A 27863-nucleotide genomic window follows, 5' to 3' on the forward strand; every position below is an offset into this window, starting at 1 on the left:
GACTGATCGTCTATCAGTATCTCCATCAATGTTATTTTATATGACAAAAAAACAAAACAAAACACTACAGATGTGGTACATATTATTAACACTAGACACCAAAAGTGAAAAGATAATATGAAAAAAGAAATTCCCATTTCTTTGCAAGGATCATGATTCATGCATTAGTAACAAAAAAGCAGCGATTAGATTGCTTTGTGGTGGCCTGGTATAACCCACAGTCGCTTTACTGTGGCCCAGCCTATACACGAATAAATTGTTACAAAATTTGGATGACAGACAGTATTACTCTCATGTTCATGATACAGTATCGGGGACACTATTGCATTTTTTTAAAACAACTGTGATGATAGGCTGACTCACAATTCCTCTAATTCTTTGAAAACAAAGTTAGAAAACAGTAAGAAAACTAATACATTAGTAATTTTACATTAAATATCACTCACCTTATGACTACATAAGGATACGCTGTGAATGGCACCGTGTATGGTCTGTGTTCATGTGCACAAGTTTTGATAAATGTTAACTTTTTATAACAGATTTGTGTACATTTTATGGTAGCAAATGATAAAATAGACCAGTATCTACAGATATTCTATACATTCCTGACATACCTAACTTTTTCTTAACTTGTCGATATTTCTAGGCTACACAGTTCATCTGCATATTTTTTCAAATCGCCACAAGTCTCCAAAGATGTTTCCAATATATGTATTGAAAAAAGAATGTATATAAGTGGACTCGCACTGTTCAAACCCATGTTGTTCAAGGGTCGACTGCTTCCCCTGCCCCTTTCCCTAGTCAAGGAGTAGTTGGTTTTGCGTGTTCGCTCCTTCCCAAGAGAGATGGTGGGGAGCAGGTATAACCTATGAGTCCCTTCCTGGCATTGATCTCCAAAAGCCTGAAGTGATGATGTTTGGGATTTGGCCAAAACTGGGGGAGTAATCAGGGATGATTCTGAAGATCCACCCCAGCTTCAGAGCTCCCTGTGAAGGCCACTGAATTGTCACATCCAAATAGCCCTCTGCCCGTCCTGCTTCCCTCATACCCTCATAGATGAACATGGCAGCATTTTCCAGTTAGCACCCAGCCTGCAGATCTCCATTTCAGTCTGTTTCCTGGAAACCCCATCTATTTAGAGAGGCCTCAGCAGACACAGAGCCACCCTGCCCCTACTACCAACAAAGGTGTGCTGAAGAAAGTATAGTAAAATATTGTAACATGTAGATGAGCTTGAAAGAAAGAAAGAAAAACCCCTAGATGTGAAAAGGAAGAGAGAAACCGAAGCCAGAGTGAAAATGGAGCTGTTGTTGTAGTGGACCCGGTTTAGTTCCAAAAGTAGACTTGATGGCTCAAAGGAGTGGGGATCTGAGAGCCCCTAGGGACAGAGATGCAGCTCAGATCTGTGGGATGCAGACAAAGGGAAACTGAGGTCCCACCCAGAACCTGGAGCCTGAAAGAGTAGTCCGTTCCGATTAAGGAAGTCTAGAAAAACTCTACCTGTTGCGGATGGGGAGAAAAGTCACCTGCGAGAAATAAAGACCTCAGACCTGCCTCACATGCGAGTGAGTGTGGAGTTTCTACTTAACAGAAAGCCCGTGAAGACAGAGACATTTGTCTCTTGTGTTTTGTGTTTTGTTCCCCTCTTATTGCTGGAACGCAGAACAGTGCCTAATACACAGTAGGTTCTAAAACAATAATGGTTGAATAAATTAACTGTGACTTACCTTGACCAAATAAATTCACAGAGTGAATTACATGAATCCCAGCATCTAGGCCTTAGCAGGCAGAGAAGCTTCCACTTTGGCCTTCTCAGAGCCCTGAGTGCAAAGAAGTACAGCTATCCTGTGAGTGAGGATGGGTGGACAGAGAGGTCCTGGAGGGTGACAGACCTGGGAGTGAGGCCATCGTTGCTCTACCTGCCCCAGATGAGCTGCCCCAGCTTGTGGAGCTGAAACTGACCATCCCCGACCAGCCCTGCAGGGCCATCTCACTAAATTGTAAGCAAACACAACAGTTGTTGGTTTACACCAGTAAGTTTTAGGGTGGTTTGTTATGCATCAGTAGGTAATAGATAGACTTCCAAGCTCTTTTCTATTGTCATACAGATAGACGGGCAAGCAGACAGACAGAGAGATGAATAGATGGACAGATAAATGGGTAGGCAGGTAGATGGGTAAATGGGTAGGTGATGGATAAATAAATGGGTAGATGGGTCAAAGTATGGATGGGTGGGTGAGAAGATGTGTGGATGGACGGTTGGATGGATGGATGACAGATGTATGGATGGGCAGGAGATAGGTGGATGATCAGTTGGATAGATGGATGGGTGTATAGATAAAACAGTGAGTGGATGAATAATGAATGGATGGATACACACATATATTCTAAATCCAACTTAAACTTAATAACAGCCTATTTTGGCATAAAGAAATACTAACTCATATAATGTAGGCATCCATTGTAGGATGTACCTGAATTTTAGGTTAAAATCTGTGAAATTAAGGGTGCCTGGGTGGCTCAGTTGGTTAAGCGACTGCCTTCAGCTCAGGTCATGATCCTGGAGTCCCAGGATCGAGTCCCGCATTGGGCTCCCTGCTCAGCAGGGAGTCTGCTTCTCCCTCTGACCCTCCCCCCTCTCATGCTTTCTCTCTCTCAAATAAATAAATAAAATCTTTAAAAAAAAATCTGTGAAACTAAGAGAAAAAACAGGACTAGTATGTATCCCAGACTCATATCCAACTTAGAGGAAGCAATAAGTTGTCATCTTCCTGATGACCAGGAAGTCATCTGAGAGCATCCTTCATTTCCCAAGAAGAAGCCAGGCAGATAAACCCTATCCCACTGGCCAATGGGTCTCTACTTATATGAGTACCACACTGCTTTCATTACTATAATGAATATAATAAGTCCTGCTATCAGGGAGGGCAAGGCCCTTCTTATTCTTCATCTTCAGGGTGATCTCGGTTATGTAGGCCTTTTATTCTGCTTGTCAACTTCCTTGAAAAACCCTGTTGAGATTTTTATTGGAACTGCATGGAATCTGTAGATCAAAATGCAAAGTATGGATATCTTCATACTGAGTCTTCCAATCAATGAACATGGTATTACTCTTTCTCCACTAGGGTCTTCTTGCATGTTTCTCCAGAATATTTCATAATTTTCTCCGTAAATCATTTACATCATGTTTATATTTCTTTCTAAGTGTGTTACATTTGTTGGTGCTATTGTAAATGGCATCTCTTTTGAAGTTTCATTTTCGCACATCTGCTGCTGGTATATACAATGCAATAGATGTTTGTAGCCATCACAATGACATTGAAATACTGGACATCCTTGTCTTGTTTCTGATCTTTAAATGAATGCTTTTCCTGTTTCACCATTAAGGATGGATCTGCTGTTCAGTTTTTTAGGTAGCTCTTACCAGGTGAAGGAAATCCCCTTCTATTCCTAATTTGCTAAGAGATTTTGCAAAAATCATGAATAAATGTTGAATTTTATTAAACATTTTCTCTGTCACATAATCTTAAGAGTATCGCATAGTCTTTCCCCTTTAGATTTGACAATGTTCTTCAGTATTCTAATGTTAATCATCCAGCCTTTTATTCCTGGAATAGATCCAACTTGATCAAGATGTATTTTTTTTAAGATTATTTATTTATTTATTTGACAGAGAGATAGAGAGCACAAGTAGGCAGAGCAGCAGGCAAAGGGAGAGGGAGAAACAGGCTCCCTGCTCACGTGGGGCTCAATCCCAGGACCCTGGGATCATGACCTGAGCCGAAGGCAGCCACTTAACCGACTGAACCACCTAGGCACCCCTATCAGGATGTATTTTTTAATGCATTGCTAGATTCAATTTACTGATATTTTAGGTAGGATTTTTGCATTTGTGCTTAGGAGGAAGATGTTCTATAATTTTTCTGACTAAGACTATTCTTGTCAGGTTTTGGTATTAAGGCAATGCTGGCCTCGTAATAAGAAAAAAACGGGTACTGGAGCCCTGGGTGGCCCAGTTGGTTAAGCATCCGACTCGATTTTGGCTCAGGTCATGATCTCAGGGTCGTGAGATCGAGCCTTATGTTGGGCTCCAGACTGGGCATGAAGCCTGTTTGAGATTCTCTCCCTCTCCCTCTGCCCCTCCCCACCACTGCTCATGCTCTTTGTCTCTCTTGCTCTCTCTAAACAAAAACGAAAACAAAACAAAACAAAACAAAAACACCTGTGTGTGCTTTTTTTTCCTATATTCTGAAATAGTTTGCATATCATTAGCATTATTAGTCACACAGATATTTATGAAACTCACTTGTAAAAACATCTGGATCTGGCATCTTATTCGTGAGAAGAGTTTTTTGTGGGGGAAGAAGGTTTTTAATTTATTATTCAGTTTCTTTAATGACTTTTAAATTTTTTAGACTTCGTATTTCTTCTTGACTTTTTTTTTATATTTTATCTACATTTTCCCAATCATGGGTGAATAGATATCTTATTGGTCAATAAAATCATTCCTCAAATCTTCTTATTGCCTCTCCAACCTCTGCAGCCTCCGTGCTTATGTTCCCTTTCTCATCATAAATAATTCTGATTTGCACCTTTTTTTTCTTAGTTTTTCCTTGATCGGTGTCACCAGAAATTTATCTTCTCTTCTTTTAAAAAAACGAAATATTAGCCTTTTTATTATGTATGTTTTCTAAAGTTTCTGCCCTTATTTTGGCTATGTCCTTCCTTATACTTTCTATGTATTTATTCTGTTTAATCTTTTCTGACTCTCCATTCAATACCAAGCTCGCAGACTTTCTTCTAAAATTTTCCTTGGGTTACATGTCGTAAGTTTGATATGTAACTATTTTCATCTGGATATGGAAACATTGCATTCCATGTGTTCTGCTTTGTTAATGAACATTTTCTGCCTTTTGGCTTTTCCATAACTTTGGGGCTTCTCATGCCTCTTTATTACCTCTTGGTGGCAATGAACAAAATCCCCACACTTATCCCTGAAAACTACAAGGTTTCTTAATGATTGGTTAAAAAAAAAAATGGAGGTAGAAAGAAGGGAGGGAAGGATGGAGGGTGGAGAAAAACAGAGAGAGAGATTTTCTAAGCATTTTTAAATTAATTATTTTTATTTTTAATTGTGGTAAAATATACACAACATAAAACTTATCCCATTTAAACTGTTTTTTAAGCGTATAGTTCACCCGCATTAGGTACATTCATGTTGTTGTGCAACCATCCCCACCATCCACCTCCAGAACTTTTCCATCTTCCCAAACTGAGATTTTGTCCCCATGAAACAATGACTCCCCACCCTGGCAACTCCATTCTGTTCTCTATCTCTACGAAGGTGACTACTCTAAATATTTCATTTGAGTGTGATCATACAGTATTTGACCTTTCTGTGATTGGCTTATGTCACTGAGCGTAATATCCTCAAAGTCCATCCCCACTCTAGCAGGTGTCAGGATTCCCTTCCTTTTTAAGGCTGAAAAATATTCCATTGTGTGGATGGACCACATTTTGTTTATCCATTCATCGTTGATGGACACTTGGGTTACTTCCACCTTTTGGCTATTGTGAATAATCCTGCTATGAACATGGATGTGCAAATATCTCTCTGAGTCCCTGCTTTCAATTCTTTTGGGTATATACCCAGAAATGGAATTCCTGGATTAAATGGTAATTCTATTTTTACTTTCTTGAGGAGTCAACATACTAGTTTGTGTGACTACACCATCCTACATTCCTACCAGCTCCCTAAGCATTTTTTACTGTGTATTTTGCAGTGGCTCGATACATGTTCCGTATACATGACCATGAGATCAAGCTTGTTCATTGTATTATTCAAATCTATATTCTTACTTTTTGTCAGCCTGAGCTACCAATGGCCACGAGGGGTGTTTTTAAAATCTCCTACTTCAGTGGTATAATTATCTAATACAAGCTATTTTACATTCTTCCTCCTTTTTTTCATTCTGAGTCTTCAATTTTTGCAGAGCATTTTACACTAACAGCACATCCCAATTCATACCATCCACATGTTTGAAAAGTTCTGTCAATTTTTGCTTCATTTATTTCGAGACCGTTTTTAAGTGCACACACATTAAAACTGTTGTATTTTCATGGTTATATCTAGTAACGCTTTTTACACTAAACTCTGTGCTGTCTGTTATTAGTAGGGCTAAACCAACTTTCTTTCTGGCTATTTACAACCTTTAATTAGCAACTTGTTATGTCTTGTATGTTTAAATGTCAACAACATGTTGCTGGATTTTAAGTTTTCTTATCCAGCCTGACAATAATTGTCTTTTAATTTGAGTATTTAGAACAATGCTGTCCAGTATAAACGTAATGTGAGCCATCTCTGTAATTTAAGTCTTTTCTAGCAGGCACAATTAAGAGTTTAAAAATTGGTGAATTTTAATATTTTATTTAGCAATGTATCTAGAATGTTAATCATTCCTAGGTGTAATCAGTCTAAAATTATTATTAAGATGCTTTATATTTTTTTCATTCTAGGTCTCCAAATTCTGAGTGCATTTCCCACTGACGCCCGATGGATCTCAGCCCAGACCGCCCACCTTCCCAGTGCGCCACAGTGCCTGGCCACTCCATCAGGTGGTGGAGATTTAGAGCATCTGCGTTAATTCCAATTACGCAAATTATGGGTTTGGATGTATTTTGTGATTTCTGATTGTCCCTCCTTTTTTTTTAAGATTTTATTTATTTATTTGAGAGAGAGAGAGTGAGAGAGAGCCAGCACGAGGGGGTGGAGAGACAGAGGGAGAGGGAGAAGCAGACTCCCCTCTGAGCAGGGAGCCTGACCCCAGGGCTCAGTCCCAGGACCCTGGGATCGTGACCTGAGCCGAAGGCAGTTGCTTAACCGAGTGAGCCACCCAGGTGCCCCTGTCCCTCCTTTTCTATATTTCTTTTACTCATCCTCCTTGCCTTATCTCGGATTTTTTTCTCATTCCAGTTTTTTCTTCTACTTACCTCAGAAATGATGTATTCTGTTCTTACTCTTTTGGCCATTTCCTTAGGCACCTTCATGTGTAGGTTCAACCTGTCAAGAGTCTAAAGCTTTCAACGGTTCACCTCCAGAAGCCTCCTGATAGTTCTTCCTGTATCCACTCTCGCCCCCTTCAGGCTATTCTCCGAACAGCAGAGAAAGTGAGATCTTTGGTAAAAAAATTTTTTTAATGTGTAATGTTTATTTAAAATCACAGATAATCTCATGTAAAGACATTTATTTGACCAAAAATATTTTTAGGATAAATATCTTTTTTCTATTCTTCAAAAAATGGAAATTATTCATCAAAAGGAACAAAACTAACTCAAGTATGACAAGAAGCCAACAAAAACTAACAAAGAATTGTGAGTTCACTTTATGTTAGTGGTTTAAAAAACCCTACATTTGTTTTTTTCTCTGAGGTATGACTGATATGCAAAAATGCTGTATATATATAATATTACATATTGATGAGTTTAAAGATAAGTAAACACCCACGAAACCATCACCACAATGTCAAAAGCTTGACCATCACTCCTAAATGTTTCCTCTTTCCTTCTTTATTTGTGTGTGATAAGAACTTTTTTTTTTAACATGGAACATTTCGCGAACTTGCATGTCATCCTTGTGCAGGGGCCATGCTAATCTTCTCTGTATTGTTTTAGTTTTAGTATATGTTCTGCCCAAGCAAGCATGATAAGAACAGTTACTATAAGAGCTATCCTCTTTAAACAAAATTTTTGGAGCGCCTGGGTGGCTCAGTCCGTTAAGCAACTGACTCACAGTTTCGGCTCAGGTCATGATCTCAGGGTGGTGCAATCGAGCCCCACGTGGGGCTCTGGGCTCAGTGAGGAGTCTGCTTGAGTCTCCCCGCCCCTGTCCTTCCCCCTGCTCGTGCTCCCCCGTCCCCTCTCAAAAAACTAAATAAATAAAATTTAAAAAAAATTTTTTTAAGTGTACAATACAGTATTGTTAAGTATACACATTATGCTTTATAGTAGGTCTCTAGGACTTACCCATCCTCCGTAACTGAAACTGTATACTCATTAAACACCAGCTCCCCTTCCCTCCCGCCCCCAGCCCCTGGCAATCATCATTGCCACTTGCTATCTCTATACATTTGACTACCAGGTCCCTCAGGTAAGTGGAATCATCTTTGTCCTTTTGTGTCTGCCTTATTTCGTGTAGTAAGTGGCAGAATTAACTTTTTCCTTACGGCTGAACAATATTCCATTGTATGTATACACCACATGTCCTTTATCCACTCATCCACCAGGCCTTTGCCTCTGTAAATAACGCTTCAATGAACGTAGAAGTGTAGGTATCTCTTGGAGATCCTGATTTCAATTCTTTGGGGTTTATACCCAGGAGTAGGATTGCTGGATGGGAAGGTAGTTCCATCAATATTTGGGGAGCCTCCACACTGCTTTCCATGGCGCAGCGCCATGTTGCATTCCCACCACCAGGAGTGAACAAGGTTCCAGTTTCTCCACATCCTCAGACCTGGTGTCTTTTGTCTGGGATTTCACGTTGGATGGGTTGTAACCATCGTAACACTGTGAGATGATATCTCGCTATGGTTTTTACTTGCCTTTCCCGGATGATTCCTGAGCACCTTTCCTTTATGCCTGTAGGCCTTTTCATCTTTACTGAGCGCTCACTAATATTTTTATGAGAACTTTTGCACACATTTATAAATAAAATTGGTGCATTTTTGTGCCTTTTAGTGACCATATGTGTACATTTGTGCTGAGTATCTATCTAGGAGTGGATTTTCCTATGCTCAACTTTATTAGATGATGCCAATTTTCCAAAGCAGGTGTCACTATATCACCAAACCTGCCAAGCGTGAAAGTTCCGATCGCTGCATATCACACCAACAAACCTAGTGTTGTCAGCCTTCCATTTTAGGTGTTCTGTAATGGGATCCCTTGTAGTTTTGTAGTTTTTTTTAGAGATTTTATTTTTAAGTAATCTCTATACCCAACGTGGGGCTCGAACTCACAACCCCAAGATCAAGAGTCGCACGCTCCACTGACTGAGCCAGCCAGGCATCCCCATCCCCTTGTAGTTTTAAATTGCATTTTCCTGATGGTTAATATGGTTGAGCACCCCTTCATGTTTATTGTTCATTTATATATTGTTTTATGTGAAGCATTGGGTCACATCTTTTGGCCCTTTTTTAAATGGGTTGTCTTTTTTTTAAGATTTTATTTATTTATTTATTTGAGAGAGAGAGCGCGTGAATAAGCAGATGGGAGGGGCAGAGGGAGCGAGAGAGAGAGAGAGAGAGAGAGAGAGAAGCAGACTCCCCTGGGATCATGACCTGAGCCACCCAGCCAACCTTTTTCTTTTTGATTTATAGGAATTCTTTATTATAATCTGGAAGTGAGCCCTTTTGTCAATTACATTTTTGCAAATCTTCTTTCTCACTCTGTAGATTACCTTTTCATTCTCTAAATTGGAAAAACAGATCTTACTTTTAATATACTCTAAGAATAATATTTAATTTAATAATAAATTTAATATCTTCCTTTACATTTATAATATTTTTGTGTTCTGTTTTAAAAAAATCTTTACTTGCCCTAACATAAATAAATATTCTCCTGTAAGAATATAAATCTTCTCTTTCTTTAAACTTTATTGTTTTACCTTTCACTTTTATATGTACAACCCATCTGGATTGTAGTCCATCCATGCACTAACACCACATTGTCTAAATTACTGTAGCGTTATGATAGGTCTTAATATCTGGAGGAGTAACTCTCCATTTTGTTTTTCTTCTTGAAGATCATCCTGGCTATTTTTGGTCATTTGCATTTCCATGTGTTTTTTGAATCAGCATCACACACACACACCCTGCTGAGATATTGCTGAGATTGCATTGAATCTATAGATCAATAGATGTTGGTGTAGAATTAATGTTTTCACGATATTGTCTTCCAATCCATGACCACAGTATATCCTTCTTTTTATTTAGATTTTACTTAATTTCCTCAATAATGTCTTATAGTTTTGTGTGTAGAATTCTTACAGTACTTTACTTAGATTTAGTCACAAGTATCTTATGTTTTTTGATGCTCTTATAAATGGTATAATTTTCAAAGTCTTTTTCTAGACATGTTGATACATAGAAACACCACTGATTTTTCTATTTTGATTTTATAACCAGTGACCTTGCTAAATTATTTTATTAAATCTATATATAGTTTCTTTTTGTTTTCTACCTACATAATAATGTAATCTGTAAGTAATGACTTCTATTTCTTCTTTTTCAATCCTTTTGCTTCTTTCTTTTGTTTTATTGTACTAGCTAAGACTTCAGTGCCGTATTAATAAGAAGTGGTCATAGCAATTCCAATTTCAATTGCCACCCTTAACTATGTTGTTGTTTTAGATATTTTGTTGATATTCTTTAGCAGATGGAGAATACTCTATTTCTAGATTGCTGTAAGTTTTTATCATTAAAGGATGCTGAATTTATTAAATGCTCCCTCTGTGTCTTTTGAGATGTTATTTATTTCCTTTATTATGCTCACGTAATGAATTATGATAATTGATTTTTAATGTTAAACCAACCTTTCATTTCAAAGGCAAATGCACAAAACAATACCACGTGTTAAAGGGAACACAATGAATAAAAATGCAATCTGTGGGGCACCTGGATGGCTCAGTCGGTTAAGTCTCTGTCTTCGGCTCAGGTCATGATCCCAGGGTCCTGGGATCAAGTCCCACATCGGGCTTTCTGCTCAGTGGGAAGCCTGCTTCTCCCTCTGCCTGCTGCTCCCCGTGCTTGTGTTCTCTCTCTCACACACACAGATAAATAAATAAAATCTTCAAAAAAATTCAATCTGTAACAATAACAATATAAAGGAGGGACAGAGATGTATAGGAGCAAAATGTTTTTATACTATTGAAAATAAGTTGGTATTATTAAAACTAGGTTGCTATGAGGTTAAAATGTTAATTGTAATCCCCAAGATAACCACTAAGAGAATAAAATTTTTTTAAAAAGGAAGGAAAAGGAGAAAAGAAAGAGGAAGAATAAGGGAAATCAAATTAGTACACTATGAAAAATCAACTAAAAATCAAAAAAGTCTGTAATGGAGGAAATGAGGAACAAAACATGTAACAAATAACCAAATTACAGAAGGAAATTCTTCCTTATCAGTAAATGCTTTAACTGTAAATGGATTAAACTTTCCTATTAAAAGGAAGAGATTGGCACATTGGCAAAAAAAGGAAAACAAAAGCAAAAACAAACAAAAAAACATGTTCCATCTGTCCACAAGAGACTCACTCTACATGCAAAGACACACAAAGGTTGAAAGTAAAATGATGGGAAAAGATATTCCATCCAAAATGTTCCAAAGGAGAGCTGAGAGGCTATATTATTGTCAAACAAAATAGACCTTAAATCAAAAAGATCACAGGACACAAAGAAGGACATTATATATCGATAGAGGTTCAAAATAGCAAAAAGATATAACAATAATAAACATATACGCACCTAACACAAGAGCCCCCAAATATAGGAAGCAAATATTGAAAGAACTGAAGCAAGACTAGACAGTTCGACAATAACAGTTGTAGACTTTAATACACCACTCTCAATAATGACTATAACAATCAGATAGATCAATAAGGAAACAGAAGATTTGAACAACACAATAAACCAGTTAGACCTCACAGATATACAGAGCAATTGGCTTAACACTAGCACAATACATATCCTTCTGAAGTGCATTCAACATTATTCAGGATAGACCATATGTTGTGCCACAAAAGAAGTCTTAATGAATTTTTAAAGATTGAATCCATATACAGCATTTTTTCTATTCACAAGGGAGTAAAACCAGAAATGAATAACAGAAGGAAAACTGGAAATTTCACAAATACGTAGAAATTAAGCAGCACAATTTTAAACAACTAATGTGTCAAAGAAGAAATCATAAGAGAAGTTAGAAAATATCTTAAAATGAATGAAAATTAAAACACAACATACCAAAATGAATAGGATGCAGCAAAAGCAGTATTAAGAGGCATATTTATAGATGTAAATGCATATATTTTAAAAAAGATCTCAAATCAATCATTTCACTGCATACCTTGAGGAACTAGAAAAGGAATGTCAAGTTACAATGAGACCCACAGAGGGACGCCTGGGTGGCTCAGTCGGTTAAGCGTCTGCCTTCGACTCAGGTCATGATCCCGGGGTCCTGGGATCGAGTCCTGCATCGGGCTCCCTGCTCCACGGGGAGCCTGCTTCTCCCTCTGTCTCTGTCTCTCATGAATGGATAAATAAAATCTTTAAAAAAAAATAAAAATAAAAATAAATAAATAAATAAATAAAAACAATGAAACCCACAGAATAAAGGACAAAATAAAGATTAGGGCAGACATAAATAAAATAGAGAATAGAAAAACAACAGAGAGTATCAATAAAACCAAAAATTTATTATTTGAAAAAGTCAGCAAAATTGACATTTAGCTAGATTCATGGGAAAGTGGGAGAGAGAGAGACAGAGGAGAGACTCAAATTACCAAAATTAGAAATGAATGTGGGGGCATTACTACTGAATCTACAAAAATAAAAAGTATTGTAAGGGAACACTATGAAAAATTCTACACTAACAAATTAGATAACCTAGATTAAATGCATAGATTTTTAGAAATATATAACCCGCCAAAATTGACTCAAGATGAAAAAGAACATCTGAGTAGAACTGTAACAACTGAGGAGGTTAAACCACTAATCATAAACCTACCAACAAAGAAAAGCCCAGAACTAGATGATTTCAATGGTGAATTCTACCAAACATTTAATGAAGAGTAAGCACCAATCTCTCTCAAATTCCTCCAAAAAAATTTGAAAAGGAGAAAATACTTCTGAGAACAGCCTTACCTTGCTACCCAAACCAAACAATGGCATCACAAGAAAAGAGAACTACAGAACAATATCCCTTATGAATATAGATGTAAAAATTCACAACAAAATACTAGCAAACCAAAGCTGGCAGCATATTAAAAGGATTATATACCCATGAGCAAATGGGATTTATTTCCAGAATGCAAGAATGGTTCAACATGCAAAAATCAATCCATGTAATATACCAAATTGATAAAATGAAGGGGGAAAACACATTATCATTCCAAGTGATGCCGAAAAAGCTTTTGACAAAATCCAGCACGCTTTCATGACAAAAACACTCAATAAACAAGGACTACAAGAACTTCCTTAACATAATAAAGGCTACCTACGAGAAACCCACAGCTAATATCATACTTGATCATGAAAGACCAGGAATAAGACAAGGATGCCTACTTTTGCCTGTTCTATTAAACATAGTACTGGAAGTTCCAGCCAGAGCAATTAGGCAAGAAAAAACAAAAGACTACAGACTCAAAACTTTGAAACAAGAATGTGTCATCTGTAAGAGCCACAATGCACTGCAGGAAGAAGGGAGGAGGCTGCCCTCCCACTAGGAATCTGGGAACATCACACCTCAGTTTTTTTTAACCAAAACTAGAGGCTGTTTATCCCCAAGGACTCAATATTCCCCCTCAACATTCTTTCTCAGATTTGCTTTGTGATCCATAGGAAGAGGTGAGCCTTATACTGGCAGGTCAACTTCAAAGCCTGTTACATTTGAAAAAGATTGAAACATGCGTTTTAGGGGGAGAGGGAGAGGTTCAGTATTCATTCAGAAAAACAAAGGTGTGTGTGACACTGAAGACCCAAACACAGGTCATGAAGTGATATCAGAGAAGTAAAATATTAATGATCAGTTCATTAGCTGAAACCTTTAGGTTTAAGACAGGTAACATGAAATTCTGCTGATTATGGAGAAACTAATTATGGTCATTGAATCCCATCTTGGGGCTATGGAAATTCACACATTTATAGCTACTACCAATTGTGCTGTTAATATGCCTTTTCCACCATTCTTCACTATATTGTTTCCTAGGGCCACCATAACAAAACACCACAAACTAGGTGGCTTAAAACAATGGAGAATTATTGTCTCACAGTTGTAGAAGCCAGAAGTCCAATACCTAAGTGTCAGCAGGGCCATACTCCCTGTGAAGACTGTAGGGAAAGAGCTTGCCTAGTTTCTTCCAGCTTCTGGTGGCAATCTTCAGTGTTTTTTGACTTGTAGGTGTGTCCTCCAATCTCTGGCTTTCTTCACATGTGTGTATGTCTGTATTTTGGGAAAACTCAGTTTTCCTCCTGTGTTTCTCCTTTACTCAGGCTCAAGGGAAGGTGGAGGCTCAAAGTTTTCAACTGCACCTGCCCGGGGACTTGCATTACTAGTCATTCCCCATCAGGACCCCGACTTTGATGTTGGAAACTTGCTTCAGTAGCAAAAACAACCTTCACTGAAATTCTGCAACCCTTACCATTATGTTGTGAGTCTGGTGCCCACCTCTGCCTTACCTGCACTGCAGGCGAGGACCTTTGTAGATGCTGCCAAGGGAGCGCCCAGACTCTTGCACTACACCCTGAATTGGTTATTAATATATGAGCCAGTTCTTCTCTCTCTTCAAAACATCAGTGTTGCTCAGCAGTAACCACCCAGTTGCAGTCTTTTTAGTTATTTTTCCCCCTAATTCTCAAACACCAGAGATATGGCACAAACGAGTGCATCTCCTTCCTCCTGTATCCCATCCCAGTTCATCCTAAAGAAAGTATTAACACACTGCCTTAGGCTTGGGGACGGGGTGCTCAACAATCCCCGTATCACCAAGGATGGGGTTCTCACTGACATCTGACCAATGAGGGACCCTATTCCAAAATCTCTGTCAGAGTCCTTTCCCAGGACTCCTTTTGACACCCAATGTTTTAGGTTGGTTTTCCTAAAACCATTTTTGTGTGTGGTTTACTGAAGGAGGTCTCTCAGAAGAAACCTGTAGAAGAGTGAAGGACGAAGAATAGGGCAGGAGGAGAAGCTAGCCATGTCGATGTGATTGCAAGAGAAGAGAACCTGCCTCCACCTGATCTCATAGGGAGCTCTGGAGCATGACCAGTATCACAAAGACTTTCCTGCCCAGAGACACAAGAAGTGTGGGCTGTTATATCCCTAAATCAGTCAGTCATTGGCCAAAAGCTACCCCCAGTGTGGGGTGATGACAACTTTCATAGCATCCTCAAGCAAAGTAACATCTGTCAGACAAGATCACTCTGTTCGAGAACTAGAATACAAGAATGAGTCATGAGCAGCCAACACCCCACAACAGTTGGAGGTTGGGTGTCATGGCCCAGCAAAGAGGATCTGGTTGGGGGCCCCCAGAGCACCTGATGCTCCTTGTTTATCACCACTGGAACATAAATTCCATAGAGCAGAAACTTGGTTTTCTTTACCATTGTATCCCCAGGGCGTCTAACAGTGCCTGGCACAGAGTAAGTGCTCATTAAATAATTACTAAATAGATATCAATCAAGTTATTGATTGAATGTTCCCTAAGACTAGATCCATCAGGCATGCCCTGACTCAGAGGGACTCCTTGCTCTCTATTCCTTGGCCCTGAGAAGAGGTAAACAAATGAGGGATTAAGTAGAGAACACTTAGTAACACTAAAAGCATGAACCATGAAAGAGGAATCCAGTGGACCATACAAAAATTAAAAACATTAGGGGAACCTGGGTGGCTCAGTCGGCTAAGCGTCCGACTCTTGGTTTTTGACTCAGGTCATGATTTCAGGGTCGTGAGATGGAGCCCCGTGTTGGGCTCCACACTGGGCCTAGAGCCTACTTACGATTCTCTTTCTCTCCCTTTGCCCCTCCCCCAACTCCCACTCAGGTGCTTGCTCTCTCTCTTTCTAAAAAATTAAGTAAGTAGGGACGCCTGGGTGGCTCAGTCGGTTAAGCGTCTGCCTTTGGCTCAGGTCATGATCCCAGGGTCCTGGGATCGAGTCCCGCATCCGGCTCCCTGCTCAGCAGGGAGCCTGCTTCTCCCTCTGCCTCTGCTGCTCCCCCTGCTTGTGCTCTCTCTCTCTCCCTAATAAATAAATAAAATCTTAAAAAAATAAAATAAAATAAAATAAATAAAAATAAATAAAAAATTAAATAAGTAATTAAAAACATTTGCTTGGGACACCTGGTGGCTCAGTGGGTCAAGCGCCTGCCTTCTACTCTGGTCATGATCCCAGGGTCCATCAGGCTCTCTGCTCAGCCCAGAGCCTCCTTCTCCCTCTCCCTCCCTGCTCCCCCTGCTTGTGCTCATGCGCTTTCTCTCTCTCTCTCTCTCTCTCTCTCTCTCTGTCAAATAAATAAATAAATAAATACATTTGCTCTTCTAAGTATACAATTAAGAAAAAATTTTTTTAAATCACAGGAGTAAATATTTACATGTCTTATGCCATGCATCTAAAAAGGAATTTGTACACAGAATATATCAAGAATTCTTACATCTCAAAAATTAGAAGATAAAACCTCAGCAAAGAAAAAAGGAAGGAAAGAAAGAAAGAGAGAGAGAGAGAAGGAAAGAGAAAGAAGAAAGAAAGAAAGAAGAAAGAAAGAAAGAAAGAAAGAAAGAAAGAAAGAAAGAAAGAAAGAAAGAAAGAAAGAAAGAAAGAAAGAAAGAAAGAAAGAAAGAAAGAAAGAAAGAAAGAAAGAAAGAAGGCGCCTGGGTGGCTCAGTCATTACCCGCATCTGCCTTCAGCTCAGGTCATGGTCCCAGGGTCCTGGGATCGAGCCCCGCATCGGGCTCCCTGCTCAGCGGGAAGCCTGCTTCTCCCTCTCCCACTCCCCCTGCTTGTGTTCCTGCTCTCGCTATCTCCCTGTCAAATAAATAAATAAAATCTTTAAAAGAAAGAAAGAAAATTGTCAAAAATTTGGATAGCTATGTCCAAGAGAAGATATACAGATGGCAAATGAACATATGAAAAGATGTGTGACACTGGGTATTATGTAAGACTGATGAATCACTGACCTCTACCTCTGAAACCAATAAGACATTATATGTTAATTGAATTTAAATAAAAATTTTTTTAAAACTTTGTGAAGTAACCATAAAGTTATCTGGAAGAGTAAGAACCAGACACCATTCATAAATATTTTTAAAGGGGCGCCTGGGTGGCTCAGTCGTTAAGCGTCTGCCTTCGGCTCAGGTCATGATCCCAGGGTCCTGGGATCAAGCCCTGCGTCCTCGGGCTCCCTGCTCAGCAGGAAGCCTGCTTCTCCCTCTCCCACTCCCACTGTTTGTGTTCCCTCTCTGGCTGTCTCTCTCTATCAAATAAATAAATAAAATCTTAAAAAAGAAAAAGAAATATTTTTAAAATAAAAAATAATGAAGGAAGACTTTCTTTACCTGATATTATTTGCTCAGAAATGGGTAAGAATTTGGCATATGTTAGAACATGTAAAATCAATGAGGAAAAGAATGAATGATTTATATTTTAGAAAAACCCAAATCAAATACAGCTACATAGAAAGAAGAAAACAATAATTACGATCCTACCACCAAGAAATAATCACTCTCACATGTAGAGAATGCTATGCAGATTAGCATAAAATAAAATCTTAATATATTTATTCTTTTTAAAACCACATTGTAATCAAGTATTTGTATAGCAAAATAAATTTTTACGGTATCATTTGTAATACTTGCATAGTATTTCATGGCAAGGAATGAGAAGAGGTATTTAACTGATCAACAATTTTTGTACTTTCAAGTAATTGAAAATTGTACAATTAAAAAAACACCTTTGGGGGGGCGCCTGGGTGGCTCAGTCGTTAAGCGTCTGCCTTCGGCTCGGGTCATGGTTCCAGGTCCTGGGATCGAGCCCCGCATCGGGCTCCCTGCTCGGCAGGAAGCCTGCTTCTCCCTCTCCCACTCCCCCTGCTTGTGTTCCCTCTCTTGCTGTGTCTCTCTCTGTCAAATAAATAAATAAAATCTTTAAAAAAAAAAAAAAAAAAACACCTTTGGGGAGTGCTTTTGTATTTAAATATTTTGATAATACTTTAACCATTTCCTTAGTATACATTTCTAGATCTACAACTGCTTCATAAAATATTATTAAGACTTTTGATATTCATTTTCAAATTGTCAAATGGAAAAGTTGTGCTAAGAATTTTCAAGAAGCCCAATCCTTAAAATGGGTATTACCATAATTCTTTACATTTGCCAATTTGATACGCCTAATGGTACTTTACTTCTATTCTATCTTAATTTTTAATATATTCTTTGTCATTTGTATGAAATAAACTTTGCAAGACTTTTGTTTATATTTTTAGATTGGTATTTGCCTTTTTCATTAAGGACATTAAAATGTTTGATATGTAGTAAACTTCTATTGTGAATGTTAAAAAAAAGAAAGAAAAGACGCTTAATATCACTAGTCATCACATTCATTTATTTGTCTATTTATTTATTTATTCATAAATATGGAATGCTTTGCAAATTTGTGTGCCATCCCTGTGCAGGGGCGTGCTAATCTTCTCTGTATCATTCCAATTTTAGTATATGTGCTGCCAAAGCGAGCACAGGGAAGTGCAAATTTAAATGACAGCAAATTATCGCTAGAATGGCTTAAACTAACATGACTACCCAGACCAAGTATTGTTGAGGATTTGGAGCCACTGGAACTCAACATGGGATGGCCACTTGGGTAAACGGTCAGCAATTCCTTATGACGTTGAACATACTCCTAGCATATGACCTGCAGTCCCACTCCTATGAATTTACCCAAGAGAAATGATAACATGCCCACATAAAGACCCACACACAATGCTTGTAGCATTGTTATCCATCATAGCCCCAAACTGAAAACAGCAGAAATGCCCATCAGCTGATGAATGCACAAATAAATGGAATACTACTCAGCAATAAACGGGCACAGAATATTGATACACATAACATTATGAATGAATCAAAAACATTATGCTAAGAGGAATATGTCAAGCACAAAAAGATTACATAATACGTGATTCCATTTATATGAAATTGTAGAAAAAGCAAAACCAGAGTGGCAGAAAGCAGGTTGGTGGTTGCCTAGGGATAGATTGGGAAGAGCAACTATAGAAGGGTCACAGGGTAACTTTCTAGGGCAACAGAAATGTTCTAGATCTCGACCGTGGTATTATTATATGACCTTATGCATTTGATAAAACTCAGCACACTGTACACTTGAAATGGATGAATTTTATTGGGTAGAAATTATACCTCCATTAAAAATAAACCTTCACACTGATGGTGGCAAAAATGAAAAGGCAGAGCCTAGGTCCAGTAAAGATGGCTTCGCTGAGCAGCTAAACCATGTCAGCAAACACTCAGTTCCAAATGTCTTATTTTCAGAAGAGAGTACTTTTCTGAACAAAAGTAATCACTGTTGGTCAACTTTCCATTTCCTTGCCACTGAGAACGATCTTCAATGCAAGAGGGTGACCGTCCCACGTCACAGGTCTGCTGCTGATCATATCTTGATCACACATACGGTGTAGTCACCTGTTCAGATTTTTCAAGGAACCTGGGGGTAGGCAGTCTAGCTTTTCACAGACCCAGAACACTGAACGTGAGACTTGGTCAAGTTGTTAGTTAAAACCACGTTCATTTCTCAGGGCAAGGTGGATGAACCCAGAGGACGTTATGCTAAGTGAAATAAGCCGGATGCAGAAAGACAATCACTGTATGGTCTCACTTACGTGTGGAAAAAAAGTCCCCACTCATACAACTAAAAAGTGGACCAGTGGCTGCCAAGTAAGTTCTGGGGGATCTAGTGTGCAGAATGATGGAAATAATTAGTAGCACTGTGTTGTATACTTATAATTTGCTAAGGAGGACACCTGGGTGGCTCAGTGGGTTAAGCGGTTAAGCATCTGCCTTCAGCTCAGATCCGGATCTCAGGGTCCTGGGACTGAGCCCCGTGTCAGGCTCTCTGCTCAGCGGGGACCCTGCTTCTCCCTCTCCTTCTGTGCTCTCTCTCTCTCTCTCAAATAAATACAATCTTTAAAAAAAATTTGCTAAGGGAATAGATCTTGAGTGTTTTCACCACAAAAATCCAACAAGATAGTAACTGTGAGGTGATGGATATGTTCATTAACTTGATGGCGGTGATCATTTCACAGTGCAAACATATATTAATCATCCGTGTTAAAAAAAAAAAACCACATCGTACAACCTCAAATGCATACAATCTTTATTTGTCAATCATACCTCAATAAAGCTGGGAAAAAATTAGAAATGTTTAAAAACCACATTAGTTCCTGTTTCTCAGGCTTGAGCTTTGGCTTCTGGTAGGCTGCCTGCGGAAATGATCCCCAGCCATCCCCCCATCTCTGTAAATACGTGTCACTTCTCCCAGCAAGTCATGGAGTCAGTCTACTTCCCATTTCCTTGAATCTGGGTTGATCTTCGGATTTGCTTTCACCCAAAGAATATGGTGGAGTGACACCGTGCCACCTCCAGGCTGAGGTCCTGCAACCAGCAGCTTCCAGTTTTGCCTTCTTAGGATCCAGCCACTATGTTAAGAAGCCTGGGATCATTTTGGAGGGCAGTTTGGCAGTTTCTCGCAAAGCTAAACATACTCTTACTATATGAGTCTGCAATCACACTCCTTAGCATTTACCCAAAGGAGGTGAAAAACTTACACCCGCACAGAAACCTGCACGCAGTTTTATTCATAATTGCCCAAATCTGGAAGCAAGTGTTCAGTAGGTGAACGGACAAACTGCGGGACATCCAGACAATGGGATATTATTCAGCGCTAAAAAGAAATGAGCTCTCCACCCTGAAAAGACGCGGAGGAGGAAATGTAAAGGCATGTTACTGAGCGAAAGAAGCAATCTGAAAAGTCTACCTACGGAATGAGTGCAACTATCTGCAATTCCGGGAAAGACGAAGCTCAGGAAGGAGGAGAGTGATCAGACTTCCCGGCATCCAGATTGCCCCCACCCCCGGGGTGGGGGGGCGCCTCTCCTCCCTTCCCTCCCCTGCGGCGGTGGCCTTCGGAAGCAGAGTAATAAGGGAGAGAGAAAGTTAGCTGGCAAGGGGAGGGAGCCAGACTCTCGCTTGAAGGTAGGGGAAGCTCTGGTTTCAGAACTTCCTCAAACATCCCACACGACTCAGCGGAACTGGGGAGCGATCGATTGATGGAGCCCCCCTAATGTCCCAGTCTAGTAATTTCAGAGCAGCGGGGGGGAAAAACCCAGGCATGTGATGCAAATGTGTGATCAAAGTCGGGCACAGCCCCTCCGCCAACTTCTCTGCTAGGTGGATCTGCTATGGAAGATAAAAGTCATAGCACGACAGGCTTTGCGGGACCGCGCGAAGTTTTTTAAAAAATGACCCCTACTTAGCACAGGCATAAGCCCTCAATGACGACTGGGTGTTTGGGTTGGTTTTGTTTTCCTTTTTGTTACTACACGTCCCACCACATCGAACTGATGTGTGAACATCTGCGTTTGTGATGTGAGAGTGTGCCTATAAAATAAAATCCTTGAAGTACAGGGCTGGTAGAAAGGGAAGGTGCATTTTGCCACACCCCACCCTTGCAAAAGTTGGATCCATTTCACATCCCCTCGTCCAGGTGTGAGGATGCTTCTCAGCCACAGGCCAGCAACGCAGCAAATCACCCAGCGCTTTGATCTTTTACCAATTCATAGGTGAAAATGAAAATGTGTATTCCACGGCCTTTTAACTTCCAAATTCTTTTATTATGAAAAGAGAGCGTATCATACGATGCTATTTCAGGTGCATGTGCATTTCTTTTTATAAGCCGACTGCTTTTTCTGTTTCGTGTTTCTAGAGAGTATTAGTCATTTCTTAAAGACTTCACTTATATTTCATACTTTAAAGGAATCATCATCAATGTCTGCTCGACCTTTCCTTTTTCACTCTTGTTTCTCATCTTGCCTGTGGGGGGGGGAGTATTCCTTTAAATTGCTATTTTTAATGGAGCGATTACTCATTTATATGTGAACTATTTCAGCACTCTCTTTTATACGTTCTTGGGTTTTTTAAACATGCTTAACACATCACTGCACCAGGATGAATCTTTATGAAATCACCACATTTTCGGTGTTTTCCTGGTTTCTTTTTTTCCTTTTTACACTTAAATCTTTGATCCAGCTGGAATTTACTATGGGTTTGGCCATCTCTTAAGCTTTTCTGTCAACCGCTGATTGATGTAATTTGCAATTTATTGCCCAGAGAGGTTGACGCCCTTTTTCTGTGTTTATAAGTCACTTGAATTCCTTTCTTCGTGAATTGTCCTTGTCCGTTCGTGCCCTTGTGCGTTCTTCTAATGAGTATTTTGTGGGTGAAAATAACAAAATTGAGGGTGGGCCTTTATTGAGCACCTGCTGTGTGCGCTTGCACCATGCTATGGTCTTACACACATACCTTTCCTTTGAACCTCATCACAGCCCACATGATGGATGCGAATATTGACCTTAAAAGCTGATGATGGCACGAGTTTCCCAAAACCTCAAAGCTAAAATGTGACCTTCTGGAGACTGGAATCCAGGTGTGTTGGGGGACTGCAGATTCCTCGTACCTGAACACCCGCTGTAGCAATTAGTTTTACCGTGGCTAGATGGAGATCGATCGGGAAGAGACACCAGTCGGATTGCAGGAAACCATCAAAAGTCCATTGTGGGAGGGGCGCCTGGGTGGCTCAGCTGGTTAAGCATCTGCCTTTGGCTCAGGTCATGATCTCAGTGTCCTGGGATCAAGCCCCGCATCGGGCTCCCTGCTCCTCGGGAAGCCTGCTTCTCCCTTTCCCTCTGCTGCTCCCTCTGTTTGTGCTCTCTCGCTCTCTCTCTCTGTCAAATAATTAAATAAAATCTTAAAAAAAAAAAAAAAAAGTCCGTTGTGGGCAACATGACACAATGGGGACTGGAGGTTCTGGAGGTTGGGTTAATGGCTGGGGCTAGACTTTAGAACCCGGCGGGGGTGTCATACAATAAGAAAGAAGGATGGAAAAAATTCCTAGGATCGGGGCGCCTGGGTGGCTCAGTCATTAAGCGTCTGCCTTCGGCTCAGGTCATGATCCCAGGGTCCTGGGATTGAGCCCCGCATCGGGCTCCCTGCTATGCAGGAAGCCTGCTTCTCCCTCTCCCACTCCTCTTGCTTGTGTTCCCTCTCTCGCTGTGTCTCTCTCTGTCAAATAAATAAAATCTTAAAAAAAAAAGTTTAAAAAAAATAATTCCTAGGATCATGCCACCGCTTTCAGGAGAGCTTGAGGTTGGGGAGCCTCCCTCCAACCCCCAGACAAAATCCTAGGGCTTTAAGAAAGGAAATTTCCTCAGTAGTTGTTGGTCCCACGGTGCAAATGCCAATCACCTGCATCCCAAGGATTCTGAACGTGTTTGACTCCCTTCTTTCTTTCCCCTTGCCCCTCTCCCACCTCCCCATCAGCCAACGTGGTTGGCTCAAGCTCTGAAATCTATCCCGCCCCCGTATCCATCCTCCAGGTCGGGTCTTCATGACTCCTCACTTTGGAAGGAAATGTTCAAATTCCGGTGCCTACAGGTAAAGCTTCCTAGAACAGAGCCACGTGCACTTGTGAATTGCGTGGATAGCAGCTTTCATGCGGCACCAGCGCAGGCTTAGATCAGTATCTCACTGATACTGACAGCCCTCGGCACAATCCTACCAGCCCAGGCGATCTCTCTACAGCTTGTAGCCGCGCCTTTGTTAGTGGATTCTTGTGGCACCGCAAATGGGGAGGCTTAAAACAACAGAAATTTATTCTGTCACAGTTCTAGAGACCAGATGTCTGAAATCAAGGTGTCCACAGGGCCTCGCTCCCGCCAAAGGCTTTAGGAAAGAATCCTTCCAGAGGCACCTGGGTGGCTCAGTCGACGAAGCGTCTGCCTTCGGCTCAGGTCATGATCCCAGTGTCCTGGGATCTGGGATGGAGCCCTGCATCGCTTCGGGCTCCCAGCTCAGCGGGGAACCTGCTTCTCCCTCTCCCCCTGCAGCTCCCCCTGCTTGTGCACTCTTTCTCTCTCGTAAAATAAATTTTAAAATCTTTAAAAAGAAAAAAAAAAAAGAAAAGAAAAAGAATCCTTCCTTGCCTCTTCCCGGTTTCTGGTGTTCGGAGCAATCCTTGGCGTTCCCTGGCTTGTAGATGAATCCCTCTGATGTCCACCTCCATCTTCACATGGCCACCTTCCCTCTGCGTCTCTGTGTGTCCTCTCCTTTCCTTACAAAATGCCATTCATTGGATCTAGGACCCACTGGAATCCAGTATGACCTCATCTAATTACAACCACGAAGACCCAGTTCCAGAGTGAGGTCACGTACCAACTGAGGTTCTAGGCAGACATGAATCTGGGGGGGGGGGACACTATTCAACCCACTGCGGCCATCAGGAAAAGGGGGCCTCTGAGAGGAAGAGAAAGCTGAAGGGTGCTGTGGGGGGTTTATAAGAGCAGGCCAACAAAGTGACCAGCCATCTGCTTCTACTCTCCTTCTCTCGGGCAGGTCAGTCACGTGGCCCCACAACGTGCCAGGGAGGCTGGGAAAGTGGAGAGAAGCACAAGGATATTTGGGGAGCCTCCCTGCCATCCCTGCCTGCTTGCTGTACCCCTAAAGCCCAGTGCAGCATCTGGTCCATAGGGGATGCTCAGTGAAAGTTTGTTGAATGAATGAATGAATGAACACCAGGAAGGTGAGGGTAAGGAGCCAAATAGGAAGATTGAGGGGCGCAATGCAGCAGTTGGATCCCTGGCCCACCACCCCGCTGGGAGCTGAGGATGGGCAGAAGCTGGAGGGGATTTCCCTGCTCGGTGAACAGCTCAAATCCCTCCCCTTTGCCGGACATCCCCAGAGTGGGGTGGGGCGGGTCCCAGGCAGGTTTGGGCAGGCCGAGGCCTCCGAGCTGAGTGGCGGAGGACGTTTCCTGTTCTCCTGGCTCCGGGGCTCGCCCCGAGCCTGCCAGCAGAGGCAGGGCCGATGCAGCGCCGGCTGAGGGCCATGATGGCAGAGGAGGGTTCTGGCTGCCCGGTGCCCCGCCTGCCCTGGGCGTCCATCCAGAGGGTCGCTCTGGTGGGCGTTGTGGTAGTTGCGATCTACTGTTTCCTGTGCACCCAGCGCCTCGCGCAGCAGCCGCAGCTCGAGTCACCTGGGGTAAGTTGAAAAGGAAGGAGGAGAGAGATGCAAACCTGCCACCTGCTCCGGGAGCCTGGGGACCTCCGGGTGGGGCCTTGTGGGAGCGCGGAGGGGAGGTGAACTGCCGGGAAGAGAACGGGGTCGAGGCAGAGCCGGGCGCAGACTGACAGACAGAAGACCACAAAAAAAAAAAAAAAAAAATCAGAATGAGATGGAGAAAAATCATCCAAGAAGATCTGGTTGGGGGAGAATAGGGCCAGAGACAGAGACCGAGCAGGCAGATAGGGCATGGCTGCCCTGGATGTCTGGGCTGGGGCGTAGGGAATGTCGCTTGAACCCAGGAGGTAAATCCCGGGTGGGGATCCCGGGTGGGGAGGTTGCAGCTGAGAAAGGGGCTTCCGATGTGGGCATGGAAAATGACTCGTCTTTGGTGTTCCCCCAGCAGGCTGACTCAGAGGCTGCTGGGGGCTTCACAAAGCCGGGAGAGGGTGGGTTCGGAGCCTCCGAGGGCAGGATGACCCGTACCGCTCTTCTGGAAACCCTGTAAACCCATCACAGGGATCCCCTTTGGGGGCTGCGCAGGCGGGGGGGCTTTGCAGCGGAGAGAGCAGGTGTGGGTATTTAGTCTAAACCTACTTCCTCTTTAAAAGATCTTTTTTAAAAAGTCACAATTCAGTCCAAGGGGTTGAGAAGTGGGTAGGAGGACGAGCAGAGAAAAGAGAGGTCTTCATTTAGGGGGAACTTAAAACCTTCATGCTTATGTGCCCACCGGTTTTCTCTTCTTTTCTTCCAGCGGGACATGGCTGAGCTCCAGCTGAACTACACAGGTAACCCCTCGTGCTTGTGTGGGAGGCAGAAAGAGAGAGGGAGAGAGAAAGAGAAATCGAGATAGACGGAAAGAGAAAGAACAAGGGAAAGGGAGAGAGAGAAAGAGAGAGGGAGAGAGAGAGAGAGGGAGAGAGAGAGAGGAGAGAGAGAGGCGAGGTGGGGCAGTGTGTTTCTGGCTCTCTACTACCTTACTCTTTCTCAGTCCCTCACACTTTATCTTCTGCCTTGGGAGAACTAAAACACCGCCCATCCTGGTCGTCGGTCGCCAGATTCCTTCATTCACCCCTCAGACCTTAACTGAGCAGCTACTGTGAGCCCGGCACTGTTCTAAGTGCCCCAACAGAGAAGAGAACTCTGCTTCCCTCGTACCCATAGGCTCAGACAGTAAATAAATGAACCCACTAAATACACAGCATTCCACAGAGGGTACAACCCGCCTCTGATAGGTTTTACAGAAAAATTAAGCAGGGGAGGGGATTGGGGCATGCTGGGGTTCGTTTTGCCACGGACAGTGGGGTCCTCAGGAACGGGTGTCCCTGAGAAGGTGGCCTTAGAACAAAGAGGTGGAGGTGGTGACAGAGCCAGCTGTTTGGTGGCCTGTGGGGAGGCCGTTCCCCTCCCAGCCGCCCTCTAACCCTCCCCACCATGAGGCCTTTCCAGCTCCTCCCCAGAGGTTCACATGCTGTGTTCATGCCATTTTGTAATGGAGGGAAACCCTGTTGTTCTTTTTCTTCTCTGGCACTTCCCTGGCTGCTGGGACAGAATACGGTAGTTGGGGTAGCTTGTAACAGCACGTTTCTTTCTCACGTTTCTGGAAGCTGGAAGCCCAGTATCAAGGCTCAGCAGACTCGGTGTCTAGTGAGAACCTGCTTCCTGGCCTCTAGATGGCCGTCTCTTCTCTGTGTCCCCACGTGGCCGACCAGGGGGAGAGAGGGCTCCACCCTCATGATCTCATCCCCTCCCGAAGGTCCCACCCAATACCGTGACCTTGGGGATTAGGTTTCAACCGAGGAATTTTGGACATCTGGGCTATAGCACGGTTTCCCTAAACCTCCGTCCTCCCACCTCCCTGACACTCTGCCTCCAGGACGGCGGCAGGACTGCAGGCTGCACTGGCTGGGAGGCCCAGCCCTGGGCCGCTCCTTCGTGCACGGACCGGAGCTGGACAACGGGCAGCTGCGTGTGCAGCGCAGCGGCATCTATAGGCTGCACATCCAAGTGACACTGGCCAACTGCTCGTCCTCCCTGGGGGCCACCGCGCCCCCCAGGGCCACCTTGACAGTGGGCATCTGCTCCCCAGCAGCCCACAGCATCAGCCTGCTGCGCCTCAACTTCCATGAAGGCTGTGTGGTCACCTCCCAGCGCCTGACACCGTTGGCCCAAGGGGACACGCTCTGCACCAACCTCACCCTACCTCTGCTGCCATCCCCAAACACTGATGAGACCTTTTTTGGGGTTCAGTGGGTACACCCCTAACTATTGCACCTCTTGGCCCAGATCCGTCGGGAGGGTGTGTTTTGTCTTTTTCTTTTTTTCTTTCTCTAATAAAAATGTTTTTTTCTTTGTGTATCTCTGTAATATAGTGCTTTGTAATAAATATCTATTTGGTCTTTGCCCTCATTTCTGGCACGGGGTTCCAGTGCCAGAAAACCCTTGGAATTCCCTAAGTGATGAGAGCGATCAAGGTGTCTTTTGTTACGTTAATGAGTGACTTTTGGAAAGCCCTCCTGGTGACCTGAGATTTGGGGCCAGGTTGCCAGGGGAAACAACGAAGGAGTAGGGGGTTGGAACTTTCGGTTTCCATCACCTGACGCCTGTGTAATGAAGCGTCCTTAAAAACGCAGGAGGATGGGGTTAGGAGAACTTCGGGATTGGTGAAGGCATGGAGGAGCTGGGAGGGTGGTGCACATGGAGGGGGCTGGGTGGCTCGGAGCTGCCTGATTCAAATTTATTTTTTTTAACTTTTTTTTTTA

The 27863-nt window shown here is 42.2% G+C and overlaps 1 protein-coding gene and 2 non-coding genes across 3 annotated transcripts; 1 reads left to right on the forward strand and 2 right to left on the reverse strand.

Annotated features, from left to right (window-relative positions):
- Positions 1–7594: 7594 nt before the first annotated feature.
- On the reverse strand, positions 7595–7699 carry LOC118553633 (U6 spliceosomal RNA). The gene has a single exon (XR_004926121.1). It is a non-coding gene; the product is annotated as a U6 spliceosomal RNA (small nuclear RNA).
- A 10687-nt stretch (positions 7700–18386) lies between these two features.
- Positions 18387–18492, reverse strand: LOC118553634 (U6 spliceosomal RNA). Its single transcript, XR_004926122.1, has one exon. It is a non-coding gene; the product is annotated as a U6 spliceosomal RNA (small nuclear RNA).
- A 6334-nt stretch (positions 18493–24826) lies between these two features.
- On the forward strand, positions 24827–27459 carry CD70 (CD70 molecule). The gene is made up of 3 exons (XM_036120717.2): positions 24827–25080; positions 25856–25889; positions 26978–27459. The coding sequence occupies exons 1-3, from the start codon at positions 24907–24909 to the stop codon at positions 27364–27366; spliced, it is 597 nt and encodes a 198-aa protein (XP_035976610.1). The 5' UTR covers positions 24827–24906; the 3' UTR covers positions 27367–27459.
- Positions 27460–27863: the final 404 nt, after the last annotated feature.

The sequence above is a fragment of the Halichoerus grypus genome, chromosome 1 (assembly GCF_964656455.1).
Source record: "Halichoerus grypus chromosome 1, mHalGry1.hap1.1, whole genome shotgun sequence".
NCBI classification, from domain to species: Eukaryota; Metazoa; Chordata; class Mammalia; order Carnivora; family Phocidae; genus Halichoerus; species Halichoerus grypus.

Excerpts from the sequence above, each read along its gene's own strand:
- CD70 (XM_036120717.2), top strand. The coding sequence starts at position 24,907 with ATGCAGCGCCGGCTGAGGGCCATGATGGCAGAGGAGGGTTCTGGCTGC. Across the intron at positions 25,081-25,855 it reads CGCAGCTCGAGTCACCTGGG|CGGGACATGGCTGAGCTCCA; the intron begins GTAAGTTGAAAA and ends CTTTTCTTCCAG. Across the intron at positions 25,890-26,977 it reads GCTCCAGCTGAACTACACAG|GACGGCGGCAGGACTGCAGG; the intron begins GTAACCCCTCGT and ends CTCTGCCTCCAG.